Raw genomic sequence first — 20,300 nt, 5'->3', positions numbered from 1 at the left:
ATCTTCAGCAAGTGGGATAACTTTTGGATGGACATAAACAAGCGGGGTTATTTTATTTCCAGATACCCTATCCAGAACCCTTAAGAACCTTCATGCATTACCAGTACTGTCCAAGTGATACTGATATGTTCTTTGAATATTCTGTATAAATACATATTCAATTCAAAACTGATGGGCTGACATCTCTAATTACATATCACAGTATTTTTATTTATTGAAAAAAGTTTTAAGTCCAAACTGTACTGAACTCTTTTTAGAGCAAAGCATTTGTTCCAAAAAATAAATTAATTAAAAAACAAAACAAAACAAAGAAATGAACAAAGAAAATGTAATTTTTTTAAAAAAGAAGTACAAATGAGTTAAACATCTTCCAGTTCATTCATGAAGTCATACTAATCAGCTCAATGAGTTTAATTTCTCAGACAATCATTGTTCAGTTTTCATTTCTTCTTCTACCACGTCTTCTGGCTCCGCCCCCCACACTTGAACACGTCCCTCCATAGCTGTCAGTAGGCGGGGTTCTGTTGGATGAAAGGAAAGTGATTGGACCACAGCTTTCCCCACTGGAAGCTTCAGAGTTAGGGATCCCTGCAGGAAGAGGAGGAGAGAAGGAATACTTTTGAAAACTTGAGAACAGCAGAAAATCCGTCCACCCTTTTCCAATCATAGAACTGACATGACATCAGTTTTAAGTAAAATCAAATCAGTTGGAGCCATAGAGTATAACTAATTTTATGAAACAGGCTAATTGCAGTTTCTCTTTTCTCACCTCAACCAGATCCCAGTAGTAGACATGTCCATCCTCAGAGCAGCTCAACACATGTGTGTCTTTATTGGAGAGGCAGCAGTCCAGTTTGTAGCCTTTGTTCTGATGACCGGTGTACCTGTTAAGGTACACATTCACAACATTAAGAGAATAAAGGATCTATGTGTCAGACCCCACACTTCATAAAATCAGAGCTGACCTTTCTTCAGTTCAGTAAGGCAAAGTCATTCAGTTTTCTCATTAAAACATATTAGTGCTTCACTTGCACACCACTGACACTAGGTACTCCTAAAACTGACATAAATATGGCACTACAGGTATCAAAATCAGCCCAAACAGCTAATGTCACCATCACACTGCTAATGTTTGGCTTGATGAGGTACCTTCACTTAAGCTTATGACACTTCCATGACACTCCAATGCCTGTAAAGTATGAAGAGCTGACTTACTCTCCCAACATTTCCCCCGTGCTCTTGTCCAACAGACGGACAGTTGAGTCCAGACTGGAGCTTAAGGTGCATTGGCCATCCTGACTGAAACACACACAGGTGATGGGGCCTAGAGCACAGGGGGAAAACACACACGCACACACACGCACGCACACACACACGCGCACACACACGCGCGCACACACACGCGCGCACACACACGCGCGCACACACACGCGCACACACGCGCACACACACAGATCTCCATATGAGAGGCATGTTCATCACCATTTGACAGAAGATAGAATTGTGGTAAATATAACCAGAGGCAGGTGCAGTCAGTAAAAAGCACTCACTGTCTATAAAGTCAACATGATAAAAAGCACTCACTGTTTATAAAGTCAACATGAAGCTGGCCCATTCGCAGGTCATAGCGTCTCACTCTGCCATCTACAGAGCTAGGAATCAAGACAGAACAAGTGGTTCTTTTTACACATCTGTTCAATGCAAAGTGATAACACAGTGAAACTTAACATACACAATAAGCCTGTAGCAATAGGCCTAGCTGATGACTGCTTAGGTCAGTTTTTTAGACATGGATTACAGATTAAGAGATTTTTTTTTATTCAGAGGTTTGACCAAGACTAGTCTTAGTCCTTAACTGGAAAATCAGTTGAGAAATTAATCCTCGGTTCGACTATCCAGTGAGGACCACAATAGTAAAGACTACACAGGCATTTAAGACATAGTAATGGTCTGTTAGGCCAGAGACAAAACTACTTTTGGTTAGTTTGGTACTGACCCAGTCAGCAGTTCATGTTCAGACACCTTCAGACTGCTGATGCCATCCCGAGCCTCATCCAGAATCTGAATTGGCTCCATTCTCCTGGAGCGTGTGTCCCAACAGCGCACGGTCCCGTCTATGGAGCCTGAAGAATACAAGAAACAATGAGAATTCCAGGGATGGGACTTTGAATTGCTGTTATACTCAAACATGCAATCATTTTTCAATCAAAAGTAAAATAAGGCTGATCCCTTGGTTTCAGTGAAAAAGCCTGAACCGTTCTTACCTGATAGCATTACAGTGGCCTCTTCATTGAATTGCACACAGTTAACTTTCTGGACATGAAAAAAAAACACAGTTTATTGAACCAGTATATAGGAAAACCATTTAATTCATAGCTATGGCCCTTAAGCACCTTTCTACTTGAGGAACAGTGAAAAAAAAAGTTTCCTATCACGTTTGCATCACTTCTAAAAGCAGAAGTTGCTTACTGCGTGAAGTTAGAATCCGCTGTAAGTCTAACGCAAAGAAATGTTTTTTTCCCCCTTACCCCTGCGTGTCCCCTGAGTTTTCGGGTGACTTGTCCAGTTGCAACATCCCAAAGGATGACAGTCTTATCAGAACTACAGGAGCATATCTGACTGTTGTCATAAGAACTGAAAAAAACAATGAAAAAGGCAATTAGCATACAACGACCCCGATCCACCTGCTTAAAGTGAGCATATAATTACGTACTTACGCATCTGCATCTAACACTTCGTAACCATGTCCACTGTATGTCTTTAGTAGGGTACCGCGACTAACACTCCAAAGCTTCAGCGTTTTGTCACTACCGCATGACAAAAAGTAATTTCCATCAGCTGTAAAACAAGCACGGGAATGCAAAATTAGGCAGACACACTTCACCAAAGGACTCAACTATACTTCATTTTGGACTTCACATTCACATATGTTCTGGGATTTGCCAGAGCGCAAATTCTAACCATCCTGGAGAAGGTCCTAAACTTACCGTTGAACCGCACAGCTCTGACAGCGCCCTGTTTGCATTCTATCGTTCGCAGGAGATGCTGAGGGAGTTGCGGTGGCTGGGGTCGTGGCTGAGGAAAAGCCATCGTAGTTACAGATTTTCGTGTAGAATCTTAAACTTTGTTGATGTTTTCGGAATCTTTTGCGTCAGTTTTGGCGCGCTACATTCACATCTTGTCAGGTTAGTCGTTACATCGTTAGTTCAGTCTGCAGAGAACACACGGGTTGATTAAACGTGAAGGTCGTTGTAAAAATTGAGTTTTAAAATGAAAATTGAAAGAGCCTTTTCCTCAGTATACTTCATGGGTATTGTTTTCTTCTCTTTTAAGCTGTTTTTCATCAACAGAAGCTCAATGGTGCACTAGTGCCACCTGTTGAAGTGGCAGGCGAATTGTAAATGTTACCCTTTTTACCCTTCTATTTCATATTTAGTGATTAGGATTTATTTTACTGCTGCGTTACTGTTGTTGCATTGTTTTACTGATTTTAAGTACATGAGATGCTTGTTTTAATTTTTTTTAAATCGTTTCAAATATACAATGAATTTGAGTTACGGTCTATGAGGGTCTCGGTTGGTTCGTCACCAGACCTGATCCAATGAGATCAGCGGTCACGTGATCATCTTTTCCCCCAGCTGGGCCAGTCAGCGGAAGTAGTTTGTCCATGCCCTGATCAGCTGCTAGTATAGCGCTATACTTTCCTCGAAAACAGCCAAAATATAAGTGTTTAAATAGGTTTTGTCCATATTATGACCTTTAACAACATGTCGGACCCACGGAGACCAAATAAGATTTTTCGGTAGGTGTATCAAATGTGCAAATACTACAGGACAAGTTGAGAAATCTTCGAAGTACCTTGTTGGTTTCCCTAATTAGCAAGAGCTAACGTAAGCCGATGGCAGGTCAAGTTACTTTCTGGTTAGCACTTTTGCTAATTGCTAGCTCTGTAATGCGATTTGTGCACAAGAAGGGCTACGTTACGATGTTGCCTGGGTCATTAACATTAACAGTTGAGTGATTTAAAGAATAGTTTCGAATCTAATGTTATTTAAACCCGTGGTAGCTGCTTTCTGAATGAAATCCGAAGGCTGAAAAATTAAGAACGTTTCCTTGCCTTGGCTTGTAACAAGCAGCAAAAGTACAAGCACTGATTGTGTGTACTTGTCTTGTAATTGTGGCATCACGATGTTTATTGCTTTCATGTTCTTTTCAACAGTTACAAACCCCCAAGCACAGAAACCAACCCCACTCTTGAGGACCCCACGCCAGACTACATGAATCTGCTGGGCATGATCTTCAGCATGTGCGGATTGATGCTCAAGGTGACCTATTACATTAAACGACGTTTTTACTGCTGCTTGTACCTTTGTCTCGTGGTTTTTACTGTTACTGTTAGTCACTATGATGAAACATTAATGTTCCAATAAGATGTAACATTCCAATAATTTGCACTATAAGTGTTGCAATATGGAGAATGACACAAAGATTGCACTGAGTGTTTCTTTTTACTCTTCAAATGTATGTTCTGTGTTTCACTTCTACTGTTACCTACCTAAATTCAGTTTGTGTTATTTGCAGCTCAAGTGGTGTGCATGGATTGCAGTATACTGTTCCTTCATCAGTTTTGCCAATTCCCGGAGCTCAGAGGACACCAAGCAAATGATGAGCAGTTTTATGTGAGTACAGATGGCATTTCAAAGACTGCGAGAGTCAGATTGTGTGAATCAGAGAGTGGGAGAGTGCTGTCTGTTTGTGTATTCTTTAAGTGTGAATTCCAGGTAATGGATAAATGGGTAAACCAGTCCTGACTTTGAGAGAGTATGCATACGCCTCTTTTTGGACACTTGTATTTCACATAGTATTTTTGTTCATCGTTTTTTTCATTTGTTTTAAACACTTTCACACTTTAATATTTTGTCTTCAGTTTTGCCGCATGGGTCTAGTTATTATTCTTTTCTTTTCTTGAAGATGCCATGACTTTGAACAGTTTATTAAATATTTAACCATAGTTCCTTTTTTTTTTAAGATGAAGAAGAAATTCACATCTTACTCTAAGAACAAGTATAAACAGCGGTCATTTGTCTTCTTTAGGTTGTCTATATCCGCTGTAGTGATGTCATACCTGCAGAACCCACAGCCCATGTCGCCGCCCTGGTAACCAGGAGCCAATCTGAGTGAGCCATAGCAGTAGAGAGACAGAGCCAGTGACAAACAGCAGATCCACCCACTGACCATCTGGGCTACAAGGAGGTAGACTCACGAGTCCAGGGAACAGGCCAGGAGCTGAGTACTACATGCTCTAACTTTTTCATCTTCATCACTCATGTCTGTACCCTTCGCCCATTTGGACTGTTCTGCTTTTTTTTTTATTTCTATTTAATTCAATCACTGTACGCTTGTATGTTTTTAGAAATAAATGTTTTATCAGATAACAACTTTCTTTGTTTTTGTGTTGTTTGACTCCAGAATTTTGTGATTTGGTATGTGAAAAACGACACTGACTTGAATGTGTTTTACTAATCTATTGCAAATTCCTTTCTGATGGGGGTAGATACAGTTCATTGTCTGCTCTACCAATGTTTGTATAATTAAATATTTGATAATGATGAATTAAAAAATATACATCACGAAACAACTTTCTGTATTCCAAAGGACTTATTATAAAGATGACTGTCATACATATTCTCACTGACTTGCCTTAGAGTGTTATCTCAGGGTGAAATGAGACATTTATTTCTATATGATTTGCGTGTTACTTCTGTTCAGGAAGTTATGATCCAAGACTTCAATCTCAGATCACCATCCAGTTGTCTCTCCTATTCCCCTTACCTCTCAAACCTGTTTTCCAGACTGCAGGATGCAGACAGGGGGCAAAGGCTGGAGTCTTAGACACTATCTTTGCTGATTTACTGGGCTTACAATTTACTGCACAGTCTCATCTGGAAAGTCTGAGAATGGACTTTATCCAGGCTAACTAGTTCCAGCAGACTTTAATGGATTTTACACAGGCTTTAAGGATTTGGGACCCAACTGTCTTTTGTAATGTGGCATTTCAGTGGTGGTGTTTTTATGCAGCTGCCCTTTTTGGCTGAGCCAAATTGTGTTTAACATAGGTCATCATTATTTTTATACAAATTTAAGAGAGGGTATGCTGACCGCACCATCCTTAAATTAAATCTAAACTTTTATTTATCACCGCTGTCGAGGCTAACCACAGACGCGCAGTTGAAGACGCGCACAAACACTAGAGGGCATACTTATACCAAAGATTCAAGGGCACCCCCTCAGTGGAACTCAACTATCAGGTTGTTTATGCATGTTAATTAGCGAAGTAAATACGATGCTTAAGCAAGCACGTGCATTAAGAGCTTACTTTGACCTTGAGTGGTTCAACTTTTTGTGCTATTTAATGTCAGTGACATAACGATCACATCTCAAAAAATCTTCCACCCCCCTGTCTTGACTTGCCAGATTTCACTCTCATAAATGCACTAGATGAAAAGGATTGGATGACTCAGACATTGGTGTACAGGGTGACTAAACTATGAAAGCGCACCCGTGCTATTTTTAAAATCGGAACTTACGGTCTATGTCCCCCAAATTAGTCTTTATTTCACTGCGCAAATCTTAATTGATTAGATTGGTGTCTGCCAAGAAGACACTCATTTTTGTAAATGTACCATCACCTCACAGGAGTATATTTACTCAGCTTTGTGTGTGTGTGTGTGTGTGTGTGTGTGTGTGTGTGTTGGGATCGAAATCAAAAATAAGTCAGTCATTTGCAAAGGTCGAAGGGAGTGTTCTAAGACAGAAGGAAACCAGGGAGGAGGGGAGATGTGGAAGTGAGAAAGGCGAGGTCGAATCAATATGGATATACAGACAGGACAGATTATGTTTTAATGAAACCAATAGAGGACGTCGTTGTCTATTTAAATATGTAAGAACAAATAAAAAGTAATGGCTCACGAGGAGTTGAATAGCACGCATCTCGATTTCATTGGAAAGACCGAGCTTTAAAGAGTGTGCTCCCACTGGGAGTGATGGTCTAGATTCTAAATTGGCTGAATGAACCAGCCTCTTGTCGTCACAGGACTGTCCCCAGTCAGTCATTCTGTCACCCTCAACTTCAGCATTGTTTGAGTTCATGCACATCTGCTTTGAATCCATAATTTCTCTCATCTCATATCACAAAGCCTAACTTCACCACGGTGCTTTGCGATACAAAGAACTATTTGATCTCTAAACTAAAGAAGCTATTATGTGCACGTCAGCATGTATAGCACGCATGCACTATAATTTAACTGACTAACTAACTAACTAAAGCACGAAAAGAAAGCACAAGAGGCATTTTCACTAAATGGGATAAACCGGCAGGTGCACCCCCACCCTTCCGCACGGATACGGTAAACTTACACTCCCCCTAACCTGACCAGCTTGTAGTCGCCGCGCGCACGAGGCTCTCGCATTTGTCTTTCAAACTCAGGGTGCACTCTGTACTCTCTGTAGTGATCATACTGTTGCGTCTCCAGATGGCATTGAAAGCATAGAGACACTATCGACGGAATCATCAGGGACACAAGGCGGACCGAAGACATAGTCGTGTACGGTGGGGGTGCGTGTTCATATAATATTCATTAAATTCCATGCACCAGGTAATTGGAAGTCGGGTTTAATTATTGGCAAACGCGTAAGTTAGTGGTTGTTTTCCTCAAAGCAGTAAGAGCTAAACTGCGGGATGCGCCGTGCGTGAAGATGGATTTTACCTCTTTGGTAGTAAAAACGGACTTCGTTTCCCTTAGTCTCGCATATAGTGATTACACCTCTTGCAAACCACAGGTGCGCCTATCGCGTTCCCTAGCGACTGAGTCGCGAAAAGAGCACGACTTATCTCCTCATAAACCAACAATCGCCACTCACCAGGTAAGAACAGAAAATCTTCTGAATAAAGAGTTTCTTTTCTCTGGTTTTTGTTCCGCTCATGAAGGTGTAGGTTATGACTAAGACATTCTGCATGCTGTATTTTTTTTTTCTAAGCGTCCAGTGGAGATTAAAGAACAGCCTGAGTTAATGATCTCTGTTATTCTTCTTAACTTGTCGTGTTGTATAAGGAAGATTTTTGTTAATTCAGTGGATCTTTTTTTTTTTAACTCTAACTTAATCATAGAGGAGGAAATGAATTCACTCAGACTGAGAAACTGTTTGTATTTGATCCGTTTCTTCATCTGCGTGCAGGGCACAGAATGTCTGATATGTAGCCTGTGTTCCGTCTGGTATTATCTGCATCATTTCGTGTGTGTGTGTGCGTGCGTGCGCGCGCGCGCACCGGTATGTGTATATGCGTGCCTACGTGCATGTGTATGTAAATTCATGTCAGAGAGACAGAGAGAGAGAGTAATAACTTAAATGCAACTATGTAAGCACTGTCTATATTTGTAAAAGTTCTGAGATGCTGAATAAAGTAAGGTACAATTATAATCATATCAAAATTGTTACATTTTGTAAAACCCAGCTGTTAAAGACAATCACAGGCTTTTGTAAAAAAAAAAATCTTTTAACTTAATTATAGGATACGCTTTTCGTGAACAAAATAACCTTCTTTCAAATGAAAATGAGGGTTTTAGTAATTCTGCCACAGGGGAAACAATTACTGATGCCATCTGTGTCAGCCCGCTTAGTATCGAGACATGACTAAAATGATGCTGAAACCTTTTCAGTGCTGACCAGACATACTGGTAATTACAGAGTCTGTGAGGATTTAGTTCTTTTGTCTATTATCTGTTTTATGATAAGCTGACAAAATTGCAAGTCAGTCCTGAAGTCCAAGTTACAGGGTTTCTCTTTGTGTCAATCTGACTCACTCTTGTACCATGTTATGGTCTTCAGTTTTTCAGTTTATGTGAATGATTTTGAATTGGTGTATCAAACCTCTTTAACATTCCCACTCTAATTAAATGGGCGTATTAAACTACCACTAGCACTGGAACTACTTTTAATACTACAACCTATTACGCCCTTGTTCTTCCCTCTCCATCCCCTCTCTCTGTCTTTAATTGCTTTCGTCTCTTTTTGCTTGCCTAAGCCTTTCTGCCCTGAGTCTGTCAGTTCAATTCAGTTTACAAAAGGCTGACAAAAACAGTTGTGCTGTCAGAGATCATGTCAGTGAAAGAAAGGCAACATTAAACAGAAAGAAAAACCTCGGCGTTATCGAGATAGAATCAAAAGCATTGCTTTGAGATCAGGATGTGGCGGTGGCATGTGGGCCATTAATTGCTTTGTCTCTTTGATTTTATAAGAAGATGAGCTGGTTGCATTACCTGATAGCCCATAGCATCTTGGCCGGCTGCCAGGTGTTTTATGACTCAGTCTCTCCTTTTGGAGGATTGGTCATCATTTATGTACTGAAGGCCCAATGTACATTATAGTTACAGATAGTACTATCTGTACAGATAATACACACATACACACACGCACACTTACAAACATGTTTGTTGTCTCACAGTTCTGAACAGTTGCATACACTAACCCATTACCAAACAGAGCGTTTGAAACATATCTCTTTGACCGGGTACATCTTCTGTTTGTTCATACTGTTTGCATTCATGCATGTACACTTCAGGTTTTTTTTTTTTTCATTTTTATTTTCTGAAAAAAATGAATGTTACTCTTCTCATTAAATCCAGTGCATCATATATGTGGTCTGGCAGGATCTGACTGGATTTCGGATGCATGGTGTGGATATTAGCATGGCTGTATTGCTTCTTTTGCATAATAAGAATAAGATTCTTTTATTTTTTTTCCACATAAGCTTGCAGATGTAAGGCTAATTGCTTGTTTTGAGACATAACCATTCTCTCCCACACATTGTACATTTTGTACAGTAATTGTACAAAACTTCACAGACACTCAGCTAAGGTCACTGTGCAGAAAAAGTATCTTGGGATAATAATTTCAAATTGTATTGTATCTATAGTTGTTATAACTGAATTTCATCCAAAAACTGTGTACACCCCTTGATGCATATATATATATATATATATATATATATATATATATATATATATATATATATATATATATATGTGTGTGTGTGTGTGTGTGTGTGTGTGTGTGTGTGTGTGTGTGTGTCTGTATATTTTGATGTATAAATACATCACATATTTGATACATTATTATATTTTAATATATTTATATCATGGATATGATATGATATAGATTTGAGAGTATAACAGACTGAATTGTTTTTATGAGAGTTCTAGTTTTTTAAAACTATTTCAAAGAAACCCATTTGTAACAGATGGTCATTTATACTGAGAATATCAAGCCTTGGTCAGAGTGACTTTGTACACCGGTCTATATAATTGCTTTGTCGGATTATCCTAAATTCAGCCTTAAAGAATGCTGTGAACTGTTGTCTAAATAAATTAGACTTGGATGTTTGTGCTGTGGCAGGAATACATAAATTCTACAGTCTCCTTTAACCCTAGACCCTTAATTCTACAACAATCCTCGCCAGCAGTTCCTTGTCATTTTGTAACTTTTTGATTATTATTGAACATATTTAGTCTTGGTTCCATGACACGCTCCAGTGAGGAGGGTTTGTGTCTTCATTGTTGTTGCACTAGTCTACCAGCCTACAAAAAATCAAAGAATCAAAGAGTCATAGAGTCAAAGAGTCAAAGAGTCAAACGAAGTGAATAAGTGCCCTGCAGCAGTTTTTCATCACAGCAGCTCACCAGGAGTCCAAATTTCTGACCATTTAAAAGCACCAGCAAAAACACAGCCATCTCTGAAAATGACAGTCATTAGCTGAATCTTTTTTTTTCTCTTCTTCGTCTTCATCCTCTTCTTCTCTCTCTCCCTCTCTCTCTCTCTGTCTCTCTGCTTTTTTTCTTTATCACACCTACTAGGTCATCAGTAGCATTAGCACTAGGTTCAGAGAGAGCCTTTCTCAGCCTCCCCTTTGCTTTCTCCAGTTGAATGAGTTGAGTCTTATCAGGCTATGCAGCACACTCTAGTCTGAAAGAGTCCCAAGAACCCCTTACCATAGCACTCTGTCTTTCTGCTGTGTATGAGTCTGTGTCTGTATGCGTTAGTATACTCCTCATATTGTGTCACAGCAGAGTAATGTAATAAGCTCTCTCAGCACATATTTCAATTGGAAGCGCACGCCTATGAATTTCGCCTGACCTCAGCTCTCACCGTTTTAACAACAACAGCTTTGATGAAGCTAATTCATTACCCTTTTTTAATTAAACTCTCTCTCTCTCTCTCCCCTGTTCTGTTTTTCCTTCCCTTTCTGTTTCTCTCCCCTTTCCCCCAATGTCGTTTTCCTTGTTCGTCTATTATCTGTAACCCTTGCATGCCCTTCTCTCTCCCTCCTTCTCTTCCTCTCCTTCTTCTCTGCCTCTAAACTTTTAGAAGCATGTTGTCTCCCTTATACGCGGACGGCTCTGTGATTATGGAGAGAGCGCCGCCCATGTGGCCAGAGAACAGAGCGCAGCCTCAAAGCAGAAGGCTGCACTGCCATCCTCCCACCAGCGGGAGCAGCGTGTGCGCCAACCCCACCTACTACCATACCGTGTATGACATGCGAGTGGAGAACTGCCACGACGCCCCCTTCGCCTTCAACAAGTCTGGCAGAGGGGAATCCGGGGTCATGAGCGGCACATTGTACTCCCTGGTGTCCAGCGACACTTTGATGCCCCCAGTGAGGAGAAGAGGTGGCCTGGTAGATCATCGCGACGTCATCAAAGCTCACCAATCACACAAGCTACAGAGCACACCACAGGCCCGTCGCAAGGAATGGGAGTAAGTAATGACAGCAAAGGCTGCTATACTGGAGAACACGCACAAATTCTTTTGATAGAAACTCAAACCATTTCACAAGTGCAAAACAGATTCCACGACTTATGTTTCATGTCATATCTTGTAGTGCTAAAGTCACAGACATAGTGCAGTAATCTGTACCCCAACACAAACATGCGCCGTATTTCCATAAATATCCCATATTGAACATGGCTTATGAAAAGACTCACATAATGCTTAGCCCACACTTTTTTTTTTTTAGAACTGTTCACTGAATAAGAGCCCACCACAGGGAACATCACAACCAAAACACCAATACCAGTGTTTCTCTGCTCTCTGAAAAGATCAGTGCATCTCAGTTTATCTCCTACTGTTTCAATTCAATGGCTTCCTTTAAAACTTCAGACAGACAGGTTCCCTTGCACCGCTGCTTACCATCATACCAAGCCTGTGTACAAAAAAAGGTCAACAAAAGTTTGTATTAGGAGAGTGAGAGAGAAGAAGAGACAGGAGTGACAGGCACAGGGTGAGACTTAACCCCGTCCCTCTTTAGACTGTGTGAATGCATTAGGGGACGTGTTAGTCCAGTGCTGGACGGAAGCTTCACAAAGAAGGTGGGAAACCCTGGGTTTTTGTGCTCCCAGACTCTCTCTCTCTCTCTCTCTACTACTGTGACAGAAGCTCAGCTGTTTTTTTTTTTTTTGGTTTTTTTTTTTGAGTTACCGTGACAATGCACTGTTGAGTAACAGACTGCTCATTTAGCTCTTCTGCTGTGGGGCAGGTTATAGTGTCACGTCCCCCGTTTCTCTGAAGGATGACCTCGACATTTAGTCTCCATGACAATTTACTGCCAAAAATTTCAAATGACGTAACAAAGGGACGGTGGTTTGAGTATGTTCTCACGACATGAACGATAAAGAACATGTTCTTTTAAATATGAGCTTGCCCCAACGTACATTACCTGGAGATTAAACGTTAGCAACCTCCAAGTCTCCTCTAGTTCCCTTTTACGTCGCCCATTACGTTGTCTAATGACCACTGACTAATATTTCATGCTGCTATACACAGTATAGCAATATAACTGCAAATCATAGTTCATTCATGCACGATGTCAAAGTATTACCGTCCAAGGACTGGCGTACAGTTATATACGCCATATATATACAGTTATAAAACTCATATAGTGTTGGTGAACAGCATTTGTCTGTTTTTGGCCTGATTTACATAGTTGTGACATTTGCACAGAGCCCGTAGTCATATTGTATGACAGTGCCTGAGAGCAAGGCTGTTCAGAGGGTGTCTGACAGTAGTGACTGTATGAAAGTGTTTCTGGCTCAGAGCGACAGCGCTGGGAGTGTTGATTTTGAAGGTAACAGCGCATCTCTGGGGGTGATGGTGTGGGCTGATATAACAGGAGACTGAGCGCGTGAGTTTGGAAGAGCTCTGAGGTAAATCCTCGTTGGATGCGGGGAGCACTTAGTCACGATACCGGGGTGAGAAGGGGGCCTCCTTCTGTCACCGCACGTCTGCCTCAGGAGGGACTGTCTCACCTCCCCTCCCTCCCTAATGCCTCAGGAGGGAGCGTCTCACCTCCCCTCCCTCCCTCCTTCTCGCAGACTCCAGTTAGTAGTGCCCTCACGCTGGTGGGTGGCTGCCAAACACTGCTACCTCCCACCTGCTCTCTTTCATTTTCTGTCTATTCCTCTCTCTCTCTCTCTCTCTCTCTCTCTCTCTCTCTCTTTCTCTCTCTCTCTCTCTCCCTCTCTCTCTCTCCCTCTCTCTCTCTCCCCCTCCCTTTTTCTCGCTCACTTGCTCATGCTTAGGCACTTGCTGGCCCGGGAGTGATCAACTGTAACTAAATAAGAGCCTAGGGAGTCTGTCAAACACCAACTCACAGCAGAGATGCTGAGGCGTGTGCATAAACACACACACACACACACACACACACACACACACACACTCCAGTTGTTCACAGACATACACATATAAAGGCTATTCACACAGACCCAAAAAACACAGGCTTCACATGCATTTTTTTTCCCCTTCTGCCTCCCACACACTTACATCCAGCCACAGACACACACACATGCACGTACGCACACACACACACACACACACACACACACACACACAAAGGCAAACACGGCATCATACACTCACGCAAGCCAGATTAAACCAGGAATTTAAAAAGAGGCAGATGTTAATGCACTTCATATGAATGTACATCCATGATGAATATGTATCCCACCCCTTCACTGGCTCCTGTTTTTCACTATGGACACCTTTCACATCCTCCCATACATCTGTACCTCCTCTCTGTAGATTAACTCAAATCAAATTACACGCCTCTCAACCTTTTGCTCCAAACAAAAGGAAACATGTTTAAAACGACCGGCAGGCACATTTAAAAAACTGAGGCACGTTCAGGCTAGCATGCTTAGCCTCGCGTTGTCAGTGAAGGAGTGCTGAGTGAAGGGCCAGTGTGGACAGATCAATTAGAGGTTCTGACACCGAGCCCATGGGCCCAGTGACTGGAGGGTTTTCTCCAGTAGACGCTATGACTGGCAGCTGGGGACAGGAACCACTTCCAAGAGGCTAACTGGACTATTTTTAGACTTTATAAAAGAGTTCATTAGCATAAGCCTACACGTGCTGGGCAACGAAAGCAAAAGCTTACGGTTTTATGATCGTAAGTTGGAGGATTGGGCGTGGCTGTGTGAAAGTAGATTCAGATATGGTGTTCACAGGTTATAGGAGTGCTTCTGAAATGTAACACACACACACACACACACACACACACACACACACTCACACACATACACACACACACAGACACATACACACACACACACACACACACACACACACACACACACAGAGTTTTCATTTACCATTTGTGTCTCCTCTGTTGACTCTACATCGGAAACATATCACAGTATTGTTTATAAAGATCGAGTCCATACTTTACTGTGAGTGCAACTGGTTGTGTACTTCACGCAGAATGAATTACAATTACAGCTGTTTATGCCTGGACTTAATCTTATTATGGGTTTCAACAAGGAAAGAGCAGAGCTTGTATTTCTAAGGGATGTCTTTTCAACATATATCAAACAGACAAGGCAATGAAGGCTTTCAAAAGTATTGGAATCTTACATAGAGCCTTATGTGTCCTAAACACTCATTTGAGCTTTTATATTGGATCTGAGATGGAGTGAATAGGCTCTGGGTGGCAGAGCAAATGAGACCACAGAAAGAAGAAGAGAAAAGAATGCTTCCTCAGCGTGTCAGCAGAGATAGAGGAAAGGTCAGAGAATTGGAGAGGACGGGAGGATGGAAAGATTAAAAGAATGAATGGATGGTGTAGAAAAGAATGAGAAAAAGATGAGAGGCCACATTGATATTGGAAAAGGAGGATGAGAAGGGGGGAGAGAGAGAGAGAGAGAGAGAGAGAGAGAGAGAGAATAATGAGGAAAAAGAGGAAGAAAAATGGAGAGCAAAAAAATCATATTCAGTTCAAGTGCTGTTTGCTGTAGGTTCAATTACATGGAATTACATTGCAGAGAGGGGAACAGTGAGTTGGCTGCGTAAGGACAAACAGTGCAAACAGTCCAGATCAAAGTTACCAAAGAGGCAGATACCAGAACACAAAGCCTAAGAATAAACAAAGACGAAAGAGAGAGAGGTAGAGAGAGAGAGAAAGAGAGAGAGAGAGGGTAGAAGAGGGAGAGGGAGAAGGAGAGAGAGAGAGAGGGAGAATGACAAAAGACAGATGTTAAATTAACTGACGTCTGAACCACTGGAGCTCTCTGACAACAGTAATTCGAGCCAGATAAACCCTCCAGTGTTGTCTTCAACAGGACAGGGAAAAACAGAGGAAGGGAAAGTCAAAGCTGATCAGTGAAGTAAAGAAACAAATACAGGCAACGGCCAAAATAAAGGAGCCGTCCAAGTAAAGGAAGGTTACAAAGTGCGCTGACGTCACCCGTATCCTGATGATGTCATTCCAGTCGAGTTACGTCATTTACATTCCATCAGGCCTCGGGTCATCAATAAAAAGTGATAAATCTATCGGGTCAGGCCGATAGATTTATGACTCAGAAAATTTGCCCTGACTCTGGAAAAGGGGTTTTTTTGGGGGGGGGGGGGGGGGGGGGGGGGGGCAAAGAAATCACAGTGACAAAGAGCAAGAGACATAACAGAAACCAGGACAAACTTTTCCTGGGCGATTTGTTTTCGTTCCAAGTTCATACATTTCTATTCTATCATTTTCTATTTCTATCCGAACATTTGCCATGGGAAAGGTCTCTTCTGGGACTGTCATCGACCTACACACGGATGAACACCGATGAATAATCTGATGAACATGAGAACACTGTGCTCCATATGCCATAGCCACCTCACTCACTCGATCTCAACCCAGCTGCTGTGCAGTGGTGCCTGAGACAGGTTTTGTTCTTTATAACTATCTGCAAAACAACAAATGAAAGCAGTTTTACTGAGGTGAATGGTGTCTGTCCAGTAGAGTTGCCAAGATGCCATGAAGCACCCAGGTTCCACACCCTTTATTAGACACAGATAGATAGACAGAGAGACAGACAGCAGATAGATAGATAGATAGATAGATAGATAGATAGATAGATAGATAGATAGATAGATAGAGGAAAGGAAGGAAAGAAAGAATAGAAAGCATACAGTAGGGATGAGAAGCAGACTATAAGCTGAAGCGATAAGAGTATGAGGTGAGAAAAGAGACGTGTTTTCTGTGTAATTTGGGAGGAGAGGAATGAACAGGAGGACAGATGGGTAGGGCTGGCTTAAGAGGTTTGGTGAGGGACGGAGGGAGGGGATGAGAAGGAAAGACAGCCGACTGTCATCTCACAAATTAAACAACGCAGCGTTCTCGCATCCCCCTTTTTTCTCTGTCTTCTTCTTCTTCTTCTTCTTTTTTTTTTTACCCTTCACCCTTTCTTAGTGATTTTCCTCAACCCCCCCCCCCCCCCCCACACACACACACACCCTTCTTTTTTTCTTGTATTCCTCTACTTCACTCAGCTCTCCACCCTTCCCTCTCTCTCTCTCTCTCCTCTTTTTACTTTCGTCAATCTGGCTGATTGCCTATGTCTCAGGGAATTGTTCCAGACAGAGGGTTCCACTGGGACCAAAGTCCGACAGCAGCGGGGGAAGGAGGGGGTGGGGGTGGGGTTCGTACAGTGATAAAGAGGGGCTTTTGGTGTGCGTGGGAAGGGATGGACCGCGGTGGATCTTGTTAAAATTTCCCCCCTGTGTGCAGTTAACTGTCAAAAGCATTGGTCTACCTCACCTCTTTTCGAATAACTCTCTTCGTCCTTTTCATTTCCAAAAAAAAAGAAACAAACAAAAAAAAAACCCACAACATTTTCATTACATTTTATAAAGGCTTTGCTTCAGCCAACTGCCTCACTAAGCATTACGTCAATTTAGAGCATATAATTTACGCAGTGCGTCCGTATAGAGACTGCTTTATAGGATCAATTCATTTAGTCTCTAATTCATGTCAGACCACAGTGCTTCTCTCCTCCTGGTCTCTGCATTTTTTTTATAAAAAAAAAATGCATCTGTGTCACTCCTGTCTGGACGCTGTCTTTGTGAATGTTTATGTGTTAATGTGAGTGCAAGTGAGAGAGAGAGAGAGAGAGAGAGAGAGAGAGAGAAAGAGAACGTGAGAGAGAGAGACAGAGGGAGAGAGAGAGAGATGGAGACTATTTGACTTTAAATGAAAGTGTAACAGCACTCATTGCAAAAGCGGCCACTGTGCCATTTTGTGTTTGTGTGTGTATGCGTGTGTGTGTGTGTGTGTGTGTGTGTGTGTGTGTGCGCGTATGTGTGTGTGAATGTGTGTTTGTGTGCCTGCGCATGTGCGTGTGGGCGTTTGTGTACGTGAGTATGTGAATGAGCGTGCATAAACATTAGCTTATGCGCGTTTGTCTCTTTTTTGTCTCCAAACACGCTCACCTCTCATCACCAACACAATTCCACTTTCTCTCCGTCATTTCCATGGTAATGCAGTTCTGTGCTCTGGTCCATCTGCTCACCCAAAGGTCAATGCCGGGGCAACAGCTAATCTCTTCTACGCCAACCTGGCCAGACTCCAATCCAACCTACATTCACACCAACTCCTTCTGTCTCCACAACAAATAAGTTCCTTGTTTGTATACTTGGACCAGAGAGCCACTGGCTGTTTAACAGACTCCATGAGAGAGAGAGAGAGAAAGAGAGAGAGAGAGAGGGAGAGTTCAGTGAATGGCACAGACACATTAAACCTTATTGACTGCAACGGGATCAGTCGACGGGTCTGTCATCAGAGTGAAGGACCTCTGACACACTTCTCTGACTCATTCAGAACCCATGAATACTGTACAAGTGTTGGGTCTGGGATAAGAGGTCTCAGGTTGGCCCAAATAAGTTGTCTGAAGTGTTTTGTAAAAGGGCTCGAGCAGTTAATATAAAGTAGAAAGTGTGAAGTGTGTGAAAGAAAGCTGAAATGTAGGTACCATCTTTTGACTTTCGTGGAGGTCGCCGCGGACGCTGCCCCTTGTTTGGAGAGAGAATTTGAATTTTGAAATATGGCGTTGAATATTTCTTTCGAAAGGTATCAAGAGTAGATATTAACATGGTGCTGCACGGGAAATGATCAACATGCGGCTGATTTTTGGGAATTAGCTCTGGTAAGGATGAATCATTTATTTAAGTATATGATTAACTGTAGTTAGTCACACAGCTAACTAGACCTCACTGTGAAAGTTTGGGTGGATTGAAAAACGAGGTAATTTAAAAATTAGTTGAGATATGATTACCGGTTGCAGAAATCATATAATATAGTGTGAATCATCAGTGGAATTTGCATATATACTTTTTTATATGTCTATGTCTAAAACGGAAGGTTTTAAGTTAGTAAATTTAGAGGATGCTGCCCCCCTGTGGCAGATGCATTGAATTACACTGTGAGTGAGAGTGTGTATTGTATGCTGTATCAGAACTCAATGCGGTGTGTGTGTGTGTGTGTGTGTGTGTGTGTGTGTGTGTGTGTGTGTGTGTGTGTGTGTGGGGTAATGATGAAGAGCTATGATCTCTCACAAGACATAGTGCGTCATGCAGATACACAGTCAGCGCATCTCTAGATTCTCTCTCCCTCTCTCTCTCTCTCCCTCTCTCTCTCTCCCTCCCTCTCTCTCTCTCTCTCTCTCTCTCTCCCTCTCTCTCTCTCCCTCCCTCCCATTTGCAGAGAGACATGTTTTAGTACATTTTGAGTCTTTACTAAGTGCCTCTCATTTAAATGTAATAATGTTGTGTGTATGGTATGCAAGGCACAAATCTTTAGAGACTGACAAACAGAGATAGTGAAGAACAAGAGAAAAGAAAGAAAAAGTAAGAAAGAAAGAAAGAAAGAAAGATGAAAATAGGAAACATGATAAGACAAAGGCTGGGAGCAGAGAAGCTGTAATTACAGTGGCGTAGCTGTAATCAGAATGAAGGAGAACCACAGTGCTGACCTAGTTTCCACATTGCCATACCTGAATCTACTGCAGTGTGGAGCTCTAAGCAGAGAGCTGGTAGAGACTGGAATCCAGCCCGCCTCAGATCCACAGCCCACCTCCGCTGAGGCAGAATTATGACATGCAAACCCTCTAATACCACCCCCCACCCCCACCTCCACCCCCACCCCCACCCCGTGTCTGCCACAGCCTATGGGCCACAGTGGAATTTCAGCCTCACATGAAGAACAGAGAAAAGAAATCCACCATAGTTAAAATACAGTCCTGCTGCTGTCACAGCAAGGTGCCTCTATCTGACTCTCTCTCTCTCTCTCTCTCTCTCTCTCTTTTCTCTCTTTTCTCTTGTTTTCTCCCTCCTCTCTCTCCCTCACCTTCTGTGATCTAACTTATATAAAATGGATAGAGGCACAAAACGATGTATGTATTTGACAAGATCTGACAAGAATTAACAAATTAAAGTATGAATATACACTAGGTTTGGTGTTGGACAGATATTGGACAAAACTGGTTGACATAACAACTGGAGATTCACCTAATAGCCATCTCCCCATGGTACACAGATTCCTCTGAATACTGTACCTGTATAGTGTAATTTTTTAGATGAACACTGGGGGAGCTAGAAGTACATGTTTGGTTCAGTTTATCTCTGAAGGTCTTTTATACTATTTTGCGCTTGTAGTACCAGAGTTAGACACAAGGAGGCAGTGTAGGGTTGTGACTCTAGCTGCAGCCCCACCTCCCATGTCTATCACTGTATCATTATAATTATGTGGTGCTGGGGGATCTCCCATCGTAACATTCTCTCTCTCGCTCTCTCTCTCTTTCTCTCTCTTGCTCTCTCGCTCTCTCTCTCTCTTTCTCTCACTCTTGCTCTTGCTCTTTTTGCTTTCTCTCTAATTCCACATCATCAATTCTACAACACTGCACCACACTAAGCATGTGTGGATGGAGGTCGTGTTA

At 42.0% G+C, this 20,300-nt stretch overlaps 3 protein-coding genes across 3 annotated transcripts in view; 2 read left to right on the top strand and 1 right to left on the bottom strand.

Moving 5' to 3' along the window:
• Positions 1–334: 334 nt before the first annotated feature.
• On the bottom strand, positions 335–3,303 carry wdr83 (WD repeat domain containing 83). The gene is made up of 9 exons (XM_030782546.1): positions 2,988–3,303; positions 2,718–2,838; positions 2,529–2,634; positions 2,265–2,313; positions 1,997–2,123; positions 1,585–1,652; positions 1,216–1,324; positions 770–884; positions 335–588 (listed from the first exon to the last, which is right to left on the bottom strand). Exons 1-9 carry the CDS (start codon positions 3,088–3,090, stop codon positions 427–429), a joined length of 960 nt encoding a protein of 319 aa, XP_030638406.1. The 5' UTR covers positions 3,091–3,303; the 3' UTR covers positions 335–426.
• Positions 3,304–3,678: 375 nt separating this feature from the next.
• On the top strand, positions 3,679–5,435 carry wdr83os (WD repeat domain 83 opposite strand). The gene is made up of 4 exons (XM_030782383.1): positions 3,679–3,802; positions 4,220–4,325; positions 4,582–4,679; positions 5,095–5,435. The coding sequence occupies exons 1-4, from the start codon at positions 3,753–3,755 to the stop codon at positions 5,159–5,161; spliced, it is 321 nt and encodes a 106-aa protein (XP_030638243.1). The 5' UTR covers positions 3,679–3,752; the 3' UTR covers positions 5,162–5,435.
• A 6,281-nt stretch (positions 5,436–11,716) lies between these two features.
• Positions 11,717–20,300, top strand: part of cacna1ab (calcium channel, voltage-dependent, P/Q type, alpha 1A subunit, b) — a 100,082-nt gene continuing 91,498 nt past the window's right edge. The window contains exon 1 of the mRNA XM_030783370.1: positions 11,717–11,811. The gene's annotated coding sequence lies outside the window, so the exon portion shown is untranslated. The remainder of the gene's footprint in view (positions 11,812–20,300) is intronic.

The sequence above is a fragment of the Chanos chanos genome, chromosome 8 (assembly GCF_902362185.1).
Source record: "Chanos chanos chromosome 8, fChaCha1.1, whole genome shotgun sequence".
Taxonomy (NCBI): domain Eukaryota; kingdom Metazoa; phylum Chordata; class Actinopteri; order Gonorynchiformes; family Chanidae; genus Chanos; species Chanos chanos.
Note: the sequence above shows the minus strand (reverse complement) of the source record. Positions and strands in the feature narration are given on the sequence as shown.

Coding starts and splice junctions, on each gene's coding strand:
- wdr83os (XM_030782383.1), top strand. CDS start 3,753: ATGACCTTTAACAACATGTCGGACCCACGGAGACCAAATAAGATTTTT. Junction 3,803..4,219: donor AGACCAAATAAGATTTTTCG/GTAGGTGTATCA, acceptor TCTTTTCAACAG/TTACAAACCCCCAAGCACAG. Junction 4,326..4,581: donor TGTGCGGATTGATGCTCAAG/GTGACCTATTAC, acceptor TGTTATTTGCAG/CTCAAGTGGTGTGCATGGAT.
- wdr83 (XM_030782546.1), bottom strand. CDS start 3,090: ATGGCTTTTCCTCAGCCACGACCCCAGCCACCGCAACTCCCTCAGCAT. Junction 2,635..2,717: donor GAAGTGTTAGATGCAGATGC/GTAAGTACGTAA, acceptor TGTTTTTTTCAG/TTCTTATGACAACAGTCAGA. Junction 885..1,215: donor ACGGGGGAAATGTTGGGAGA/GTAAGTCAGCTC, acceptor GTACCTTAACAG/GTACACCGGTCATCAGAACA.